Consider the following 11,496-nt stretch of genomic DNA (forward strand, 5'->3'; position numbering starts at 1 on the left):
ACAAGAATATAGATTTTGCTCATTAGGATTGATCCAACCCTAGCTACAAAGTGTTTTAGGTGATGCACGAGGCACAACTTCGTTTTGCACACACTTCACTGTGGCAAACATGTAGTTTATATGCAGGTTTAGTTTAGAAAGGAATCTTGTAGCAGGTTGATGGTACACCATTATGTGGTGTACCGTCACCTATCTACCAGGCGAGTTTATTTGGGAGATGCATTTCCCTCAGTAAATTAAATGTGCCCCCAGATACGAACCGGAAAATTTCTAAGATTCAAAATGGTACGTACAGTGTCCAGATTTCCCAAATGGTCACTCATCTGGTACAGGCCAGGCTCACCTTGCTTAATTTTGGTTATCTGTTGAGAATCAGTGTGTCATGTATATATATATATATATATCTCCTGATTTAGTATGATATCGAGCAGGTTATGACAAGATTTACTGTAATACTCATTAATTTATTGATAAGAATCAGATAATATTCTTCCCATTATATATATATGTTAGCAGACTGCCCGGCATTGCCCGGTCATAAAATACTCTTCAATATGATATTTCGATTAATGTAGATTTCGTATTTATCATATTATATTGGACTCAATATATAGTAACGATTTAAAAAATAAAATGTTTCGTGCCCAACTACTGAGAATCAAAACCAAAACGTTTAGCTTACAATTTGCTTTTTCCTTTGATGTTAATGCCTGAGCTATGGCTAAAAATTAAAAACATGAACCAATAGCTATTATGTTATGCATGCATATTCGTAGTGCCATCGTTCGACCTTCATTTGACAAATTGCATTTTTTTTTTTTTTTTTTTAATTTTCACACTTTTACAGATTTTCCCTGCCTAAAACCCAAATATAAAGTTTTGCATGGGTTTGAATACCCTATATATTAAGTTTCATGTCTGCAGACCAAAAACTGACGAGAGTTTGGTAGGCAACATTTTTTAAACAAATATATATACGCATACATAAATACATATAGAAAGAGGTCTGTGTTTACTATAACCTTTTTACACAAATATTACGCAAGTATAACTTATGTAGAATATATGTATGAATATAATTACACATAATAGTTAACTAAAGATGATCATCCCATAAGAAATTAATAGGGAATTAATTAAAATGAATGTTTAAAAGCATAGGCAAATTAGCTAAATCTTTTGCAAATGAATGCAATTCCATACCCATATGTAAACAAACATAATATACACACACACAAACAATATATACATACACACATATATATATGGTAGCTTCTTTCAGTCTTGACAGACTATGAATATCTACACCTCCCCTGAATTGGCATTGTTAATACCAGTGGCATGTGGAGGTTCAGCACCACTGGAAACAATGCAGTGGAGAGCACATACAGCAGCTAGAATTCCTAAATGGTCACCCATCTAGTACTAGCCAGGCTCAACGTTGCTTAACTTCGATGATCTTATGAGAATCAGTGTGTCAATGTGATTATGCCACATAAAATACACCTATAAACAAACATGAGAATGTACATACATAATATTTATACACTTATATACGCATGTATATGATATACATATATGCACAGATGAGAAGTCTTTCATATACAGTTTGGGAGAAGTTGTACCCGAAAAGTTCAATATTACTTGCATTTCATTCCGTTGAACTACCATGCCATGAACAGCAAACAACCTTTAAAAGGTACCACTGAAATCATTTTTTTTATATCCTGAGCCAATGAAGTGAATAGTCTTTAATCTGTTATAGATAAGCAGGTGCATATGAAGGGAGAGAGGAGAATGCTCTGTGGATAAAAGCTGTAACCGAACACTCTCGACATTTAATAAAAAGAAAAATCAACAGAAGGTCTGATAAAATGGCAAAGTTATTTGCTTTGATTTTACCGAAAAATATATTGATAATCTAATTTTGTTGGTTATGTCTGCAGGTCGGCTGGGTGGGAGTTCTGGATAAGCTGCTTAGCAGACCAGTGCCCTTGTAGTTTACAGGGTTACGGACTTTTTTTTAACCATGATCCTTGAATCACAAACGATATATCTATAAAATTTTACTATCAATTTGTCTTTACATAAGCAGTAATGTTTTGCTACACAGTCATGAGCATGTTTTGGTCTTTTAGTATAGACTTCGTGTCTTAATAGGGGATGCCCTTTTCTCTTCCCTACAACCTCTCTCCCACAGAAAAGACGTTGCGAGCCTGTCTTTGTTTTATCATTATTCCCATAGCAAGTGCTCGTCCGAGCTCCAATCTCTGGTCCCTCCCCTCGCCAATCTTTCACAAACACCCGTCTAGCTGAAACCACTGTCAGTAATTTTCCCCACTCTTTATCTGTGCCTAAATCAAAACGTAGATTCCATGAACAAAGCTTCTTTCTTAGAAGTACACGCCTGTGGAATTTTGTTCCGTTTGCCTGTTTCCCACCTGACTACAACTTGGATGTCTTCAAGTCCAACATAAACAAATTCCTGATGAATCGCCCCCTGCAGACACTTTATCAAATCTCCAATACTAACTATTAACTACGATACTATCCCATTGATTACTGTACACGCAATAATCCTTATCCCCGAGTGGCTTCCGGGCCTTGATAAGTGGTGATCTCCATGTTAAAAACAAAAAAACTAAAGACCTCAGGCAATGAAGCTTATATCAAAAAGCGGAATTCTTATTCTTCATTAAGAATTCCGCTTTTTAATATAAGCGTTGTTGCCTGAAGAGATCTCTAGTAACTAAATACTAAAAGACCGAAACATGCTCATGACGGTGTAGCAACACATTACTTATGTAAAGATAAATTGAAAGTGTAACTTGCTCTTCTTCGGTATTGAGCACTCTTGTATTATATTTCACTGGTTACCTTACCTCTGGAAAATAGCACCCTTAAATTATAAATTTTTTTATATATGTGAAGTTCTTCAAGTTCGCACATAGCTGTTAATTTAGCATAGTATAATTTTACTTCATTTAGAAAAATATTTTATGACACTTACTGATGAAACCTTTTTATGAATGTTTGGTAAAAAAAATTATTTGTAAATAAAATGTCCTTTATATATATACTAGTGGAGGGGGGGGGGGTACCTGGTGCTCCGGGAGGGGGGAATAAAAAAAAGTTTTGGTCGGTAAGTATGAGGACTGAACCTGAACCCGAACCCCTGGTGCCAAGTTGGAAATTAAAGTGCGAAAAAAAAAACAAAAAAAACGTGCGACGTTAACCATTGGGCCACCGCGAAATACTAACAGAAACATGTTTGAATTTATTTAACTATTTAAAATTGGGAGGTGCACGTTTTAATGACTTAATGAATTCAACTTTGACTCCGGGGTAGTATTTCATTTACTGCGTGAACGCTTTTTTATTTTTATTTTCCCAAGATGTTGGGGGGGGGGGGGAACCCCATAAAAAGGGGATTGTCTAAATTGAATAGCAACTGTTTGATATAAGGAAAATATTTCCACATTGATCAAAGCTGATTGCTTTCGGACATTTCCGGCGATCGCAACCGGAAAAATACAGCCAGAATTAGTGTCGCTTTTATTATACAAAAAAGCCTAATCCACAAGCGGCGAGCGAAAAATGTTGAATATTTATCTTTTCAAAGTCGAGCATATTAAATAGATAGGCTACCTCCGTTGTTAACTCGTAGATATTATGATTTATATGTGATATAAAAAGTTTTAAGTTGTAAGCCGACCGACCGCTTCTCGGACAAAAGCCTTTCTTGGATATACACAAAAAGCGAACATACATACACACATTTTCGCTTTTATATATATAGACTAGCAGTGGGTACCCGGCATTGCCCAGGTGTTTGGAGGTGTGTGTGGTTTTGGGTAAATCAAAACAAAAGAATAAAAAATCGTTTTGGTAGGTAAGTAGGAAGAATCGAAGTCGAAGCCTTGAGGCGCAGTTGGAAAATAATAAAGTGTGAAAAAAAAAAACGTGCGACGTTAACCGTTTGTTGACCAAGAAATAACGGAAAGATGTTTGAATTGACAGGTGCACACAATAAAGTTAACACCATTACTTCTATTTGACCTCATTAATGAGTTAACATTTACTGCAGAGCAGGGTTTTTTTGTTTTTTTTTTTGGTTTGTTTACTCAACTTTGGCTGGTTTCCCCAAGATGTTGGGGAGAAATCAGCTCCCCATAAAAAAGGATTGTCCAAATTGAATAGCAATTGTCTGATATAAGGAATTTTCCTCGCATTAAAGCTGATTGCTACGTTCCTGGCGCGATTTCCAAGAACAATGTATTAGCTTTGAATTAGTTTCGCTTTTTATACGAAAAAGCCGAATCAACACGTGAGAAGCCAAAATAGCAATAATTTTGTAAAAGTCACTGTAAATAAATCTAGACGCGACCCGCATTCCCATATCCTAGATATTATTATCTAGGGGGTATAGAAACACTTCTAAGCGATAGTAACGACCCCGGGACCATCGGCGAAAAAAGCCTTTTCGAGACATACAAAAATGCGCGCACTGCATTTACCTTTTATATATATAGATAGGTCGCCGCAATCATTGAAAATTTCTTGGGGTGACTAAAAGTCGTAAATCACTCGCCCGCTAGTTGATAAAATTTCTTTAAATAAAGAAACGAGAAAAACTCATTTATTTTACAACCCTCAAATATGCGGTGACTTAGAATGACCTATGTCTTATCATTTGTGAATTCTTTAATATCTAGCTGTGAGACCATTGGAATATCTTATTGAAAAAAGAGTGGTCACGCTAAAGGTCAACAAGAGGTCAAATTTACACATTCGGGGTGTAGTCAAAATGTCGCCTTCATTTAGCTCTCTGATTTTGAAATTCAATATTTCTCAACCATAAACTGCCCCCCCCCCTATATTGGATTTGAAACTGGCAGTACCAATGTTTTTCTGACCGTCTGTAAAATTTTATATATATATATATATATATATATATATATATATATATCTATATTTTTATAAAGTAATAGGGTTCGTGTGTTTCTGTCTGTGTGTACAGCTCTCCATCATCAACGAAATATAAAGGAGGTAAGAGGGTAGATCTCTCCTGGTAGAGAAACATTAGACCCATTTTAGGATGTTTCTGTTATAGGAGACATAAGAATCTTTGCCTAATTTCTTTATATACTAGTCTACAAACCACCCCCATATGGAATGACTTATGCTCATTTGCATATCACATTATATTAAATCTCTTTAACTAATTACCTCGACCTTATTACATATTGGAAATATTCTAATCATTTCAACTGTACTATTTACAAAATCTATTTAACATTTAATCTATCTTCTATCTTCTATCTATCTATATCTATATCTATCTTCTATATATCTATAAAAACAGAGATGTGTGTGTGCCACAGACGATTTCTGATTGGTTAATCCAATAATCACATCTCCTAAAAAACAATCGTTTCTACGCTCTTACCTTTACCATAAAATATTATGGCTTTATTTATTGTCCATCTTGGAAGGGTTTAATTTTTTAATAACTTGTTATTTACAAATTAAAAAAATACGAAACTATTATGCGAAACTAAACTCCACGAAATACGCGCACACACGCACACACACACGTTCACTACCGTCACGTTGTTATGGCAACCAAACCCGCTGACTTCTTTTTCTCATTTCACTCGTGGTCTTAAATTCATTTCGGGTTTGTATTACTGTACACATAGATTCGAATAAGTTGCCAAAAAACAAATATATAACAAATAAATGTTATCAAAGGCAAATTTTTCGTGTTTTTATTCAATTTAACATGTTTATTCAGCTCGAAAAGCATACAGTGTTTACCGATGTATTGGAAAATTCAAGATGGCGGCCGATTCTCTCTTTAACACGGTAAGTTTGGAAAAAGGTGTAATAAATAAAAAACCGGTTAAAATACTGTTAAAAACTCGCTCAATATATGTTACCGTGACATAGGTTGACATATATTCGGCGGGTTTTTAATAGTATTTTGTATAGTTTTTTATTTATAACACCTTTTCCCAAACTTACGGTGTTAAAGAATGTGTGAGACGCCATCTTGAATTTTCCAACACATCGGTAAACACTGTATTCTTTTCGAGCTGAATAAACATGTTAAATTGAATAAAAACACGAAAAATATATCCAGTTTTTATCGGTTTTTTACCTTCTCTGCAGAAGTACAAAAAAAAAACAAAAAAAAAAAAAAACGGAAGGTACTTTTACAGAATGTTAAACTAACCCTAACCGATGTTTTATGTTTAGTTTAGGAAAAGTCAGAAGAAATAAAAGTCATTATTGCATGAAATATACGTATTTAGTTGAAGTATTGTTTATGTCAATTCTTTCGAAGAAATTTAGCAAGAATACCTGTAAACCAGGAAATCGGTAAAATGTCATCATGGATGAATACTTGTCTATTATAATTTCTACCCTTGACAAAAACTTAGCCATAACAAAAGAGATTTATTGTTCAGATTGTTTTTGAGATTGATTTCTAAAAAGATATTTTATAAATAAAATCGACTTTAAAATTAAAGACTTAAATTACAATAATTGAATTTAAACATTCTTATTTCAATATTTGGCACATAACACCTGCAAAAATGATCACAATGTCAGGATTTCATTTTATTTCAGAATCGATGGCAAATACTAACATTTAACATTAGTTTATCATTTAAGCCGATAAAAAGCCCTTTTTTTTCCGAGTCATAAAAGGATTTGGAGTTTCCTAATCAACCTTTCGGGTGCAGTTGCACGCTCTCAAAATAACTAAAGTGTTGGCTTTAAAAAAATTGGTTCATTAAAACTAAACAGGTTTAGTTTTAATAAAAAATAAAAATTTAAAAAAAATCGCTTTGGTAATTAGATATGTCGTATGGTTATCCCTAATCGCTGAATAAAACCGCTAACGAGTTGAATGATTACGACATAAAATTAAACTCGGGTTCCTGAAACGGAAACTTCGTTTGTTTTTGTTTTTTTCTTACATTCTTTACATTGTTATTTTGTTTTCATTTTCAATCATGCGAACAGTTTTCTTTTTCAAGTAATCCAAGTTACAAAATTCCCACTGTTTACTATGCTAAAATCACAATGACTAATGTATACCTATTAACCCTTATCCTTGAGTGGCCTCTGGGCCTTGATAAGTGGTGACACCCATGTAAAAAAAAAAAAAAAAAAAAAAAATCACTCGAACAGTTTTCTTTTTATAATGTACAGTTTTAAAAGTTTAAAAACTATATAGTTTTTACTTCAGGAAAATTAATGGGTCAGTTTTTACGATGTGCCCTGTTAAAATACTGTTAAAAACTCGCTCAATATATGTTACCGTGACATAGGTTGACATATATTCGGCGGGTTTTTAATAGTATTTTGTATAGTTTTTTATTTATAACACCTTTTCCCAAACTTACGGTGTTAAAGAGGGTGTGAGACGCCATCTTGAATTTTCCAACACATCGGTAAACACTGTATGTTTTTCGAGCTGAATAAATATATTACATTGAATAAAAACACAAAAAAGATATCCAGTTAGGTAGAAAAGTAACTTATCTTGCCTTTGATAACATTTATTTATATATTTGTTTTTGACTATTTTTTCGAATCTATGTGTACAGTAATCTTGCCAGGATGCGGAGGAAAATGAATGAAGGGGGAGGGGAATAAAATAAAAACATTTTGGAAACAGTAAGTTTGAAAGAATTGCTTTGCACAGAAAGAAATTAATGAAAAAATAAAATTAAATTTCTTTTCTTTCTTGATTTTTTTTTTAGTTTTTTATGAAAAAGGAAGTCAAAATTAAGACTATAAAAAACAATTTTTATTAAGAGCGAACCTCAGTCGTCAGGTCTGTAAAAAAAAGACGTGGAATAATAAATGTTTTCTAATACAAATTGTTTTTACTTATGTGTTCATTTGTCTCTTTGAAGTTCGTTTGTTTAATATATCGGTTTGCAATATAATTTTGTCATTCTGTCAGACTCAAATTTTAAATCTATATATCTATAAAAGTGAAAGTGTGTGTGTGTGTGTGTGTGTGTGTGTGTCTGTGTACATTTCCCTACGAAATAACTCTGTCAATTTTTAGTCTACAGACTCGAAATTTGATATACAGGGTACTGAGATTTGGAAAAATCTATGTGATCGGTTTTTAGCCAGAAATTTGGCGATTAAGGGGTCAAAGTTCAACGATTTGAGCTTTGAGAACTCTACCAAACTTCTCCGACAATTTTGGGTCTACACACTTTAAATTTTAGATATAGCTTCCGTGGACATGAATCTAACTTAATAACTTTATTTGAGCCCAAAACAATAAATTTTCAGGGGTCATAATAGGGGTCAAAGTTTAAAAAATTACCCCCTTTTTTTTGCTCAGAATACACCTCCAAACACCCGGGCAACGCCGGGCACCCATGCTAGTATATATATATATATATATATATATATATATATATATATAAGCATCACTTCTGCTCATCCCCTTGGGAAAATCATAGATCTATAAACCTACTTTACCTCCAACACACTGTGTAAAAAGTTAACAAGTAAAACATATTCCTTTTTATAGCTTCTGATACTTTTCCAGCTGAAATAAATTCATCCACTCTGTTATAAAAAGTAAATGTGAGTTATTCAAATTCCAAAAAAAAAAAAAAAAAAAATTCCTGCATTTTTAATGGAAGGTGTAGCCTAGTTGATTAAATAGTTGGGGAGATTAAACTCTTAAAGTTTGATTGTTAATTGTTTAACATTATTTTTGCTCATCCTAGACTTTTCCTTGCCACTGTACTTGGTTCAGGAAATGGTTGGAGAGTCATAGTAAACAAGTCATTGAACACAAGTTTTTACTTCATGCATAGTTGAGGAAATGGCAAATCATACATTTTCAAATGATATTATAATACAGGAAATTCAATAGATCCAACTGGATTTGAACCCGGCTTAACAGATTCTATAGTTCATACCAGCATCCATTATGTAACTCCTGATTCCACTTTCGGAGATGTTTTTAAACTTCAGTATCATAAGAAATGAAGAATGCCATCTTGTAAACATGCATTATGCAACAGTTTTAGTAGGCTACATGTTTGCAGTGCAGGTGAGAGATATTTGACCAAAAGGAAAAGTGATTGCACAAGAAATTGAAAATAGCTCTGATTTGGGATTTGGCCAACCAGAATTTGATTCCTTTTCGAGAAAAAAAAAAGTACATGTCTCCTTAAACAAGAATTCGGCAGAAGAAGCCTCAATAAAAATGAGATTCTTTGTTGTGGTTATAGAGTGTTTAGTTTTCTCCAACTGCAAGAACTTGGACACCAGGGTCGGAAAGTGGAATTGAGAAGTCAGCGCCCCCGAGAAGGGGCACTCTGACCTGCCAAAAGTGCCTAGGTAGCCCCGTTGGCATTCTCTGGTGAGGGCGCTTCAGGCAGTTAGCAATAAACTAACCCCTTTTCAAAAAGAGAAGGCAAAGCCTTGGATGGAGGACCTCCTAGAATTGCACAGAACTAAACTCCCACTGCAAAAAGCAACAGGGACCAGATCATTACAGGAATGGTCTAATTCCTGTTGATTTTGGGGACCTTTTAATCAGTGTTAAATTCATAGATAAGGCTGTCTCTTATCTTAAATAGCATTTATGGTGGTACAGAATATATGTGTTCCAAAAAAAGCTAAACTTCTATTAAATGTTTTAAACTGGATTTGTGGTTTTATTTCGGATAATTTTTCTGTTGCAGTATTGGTTGATATCACATGGCTGACACTGCAATTGAAGCTGGAATTTAGCAACAACTTTGGACTGGCACAATGAGTAGATGATCATGGCCTGTGTAGTGAACGCACATAAAACGTGTTCATCATTTTTAATACTTACCGTTTTTCGTGGACTTTCTATCTGTACCTTACAACATCTGTTAAGAATATGAAGTCTCCTGAAAGAAGAGGAAAAGAAAATAAGATTTTATATATTGTTCATAACTGAACCTTGCTGCCAACAACAAAGTTGGTCCTGATAACATTCAATCATAGTGTTAAAAAAATGTGCAACCAGAACTAATCTTGCAAAGGTGTTCAATCGCTGCTTAAAACAGAAACACTTCCGATCACCTTGGAAAACTTCAAAATACTGGAGATTGTCTTATGAGCAAATTACTTGAATCTGCAATAAACCCAGAAACTATCAATCACCTCAGCAGAAGCATCCTACTTAAGAGTCTGAAACTATGAATGTTGTCGTACTGTAATAGAGAGAGGGGAGGTGCGAATGAACTGGAAATCCGGGCCATCAAAAATGCAACCTGGAATTGGATGACCTGGTCCTATGACGCAAGTCGGTTTATGGGTCAGACTGTTGAATGGAGCAAAGTTCGGATGAACTTAAACCCTGACCGACAAAAATGAAACCCGGGAATAAGATGACGTAATTCGGCCGCAAGTAAGACCAAAAGCAAACATCGAAAGGGTGAGAATGTGGGTCAGTGATGTAAATTGGTTAACGGGAAAATTCATAAAAAGAAATGATAAACAAGAGTCAGAGTCAGTCAGAGTGTGACAGCAGAAAGGGGAGGACAGACGACGCTCAACTGCCTGTCACGGTCGCAACCACACCCTCTCCACCTACACTATCTCCACCACCACCTCTACTGCCGATTTTTATTTAATAAACAAAGTTGTTTTATAACAAAGCGTCTCGTTATTCATTGATAAATGAACAGCGGTCATTCCATTCACTAGACGACTTACAAACATATATGCATCAATGTCAAACGAACTATCTCTATATCTATCGAGATATTCAAAAATATCATATAGTGAAAATACAGGCTTGGTGCTAATAAAATAGACGTCACCGCCATACCAACCAGTATATAACAGTACAAGATTAACAACTGATGTGCTGACTGTAATATGGGATTAGTGAATCTATTGATGGGGTTTTATTTCTAGGGCAATAGCTCTTGTCATAGGTTTTGGCATGAAAGTCTACTAGTACACAAGTTTGCTGTAGAATATCTGGAAATGTCTTAACAATTACATCCCGTCTCTATGATAGGTTTATAAACGTTGTCGTTGAGTCGCAGAAGTATCAATGACGGCACACGTCAAAGATTCATTCTGGGCTGAATCCTCTTCCTGATCTTCATCAATGATCTCCCAAATCACGGTCTAAGATTATTTGTAGCAACAGTTTCTGATTCTGTCTTTTGACCTGGAGTGTAATGGAGGAAAAAGGTGGCTAGTTGCTTTTTATTAATGTTTTAAATTAAAACCACGCTTCTTTCACCACCAATGCTCGGATCCTTATTTTACCCAATCAAAATGAATGACTCTTTCTTTGAGGAAGCCCCTTGCTTTGATAAGGCTTGTGGGACTGACCTCACATCAAACCTGAAATGGAAAACTTACATCAAGTCCATTGCTAGGGATGCTGGAAAAATGGTTGAATCATTCTACCACTCCAGAAAGTATCTCATGCCTGACGCAATCCTCTAC

The 11,496-nt window shown here is 34.6% G+C and overlaps 1 protein-coding gene across 7 annotated transcripts in view; it reads right to left on the minus strand.

Annotated features, from left to right (window-relative positions):
- LOC145258202 (rho GTPase-activating protein 7-like) overlaps positions 1-11,496 on the minus strand; it is a 671,840-nt gene that overhangs the window by 102,746 nt on the left and 557,598 nt on the right. For all 7 annotated transcript variants that reach the window (XM_080116103.1, XM_080116114.1, XM_080116150.1 and 4 more), the window contains one exon: positions 9,878-9,935. In XM_080116103.1, coding sequence (XP_079972229.1) covers positions 9,878-9,935 — 58 coding nt within the window. The remainder of the gene's footprint in view (positions 1-9,877; positions 9,936-11,496) is intronic.

This window comes from Euprymna scolopes, chromosome 3, assembly GCF_053919585.1.
Source record: "Euprymna scolopes isolate OS-2025 chromosome 3, ASM5391958v1, whole genome shotgun sequence".
NCBI classification, from domain to species: Eukaryota; Metazoa; Mollusca; class Cephalopoda; order Sepiida; family Sepiolidae; genus Euprymna; species Euprymna scolopes.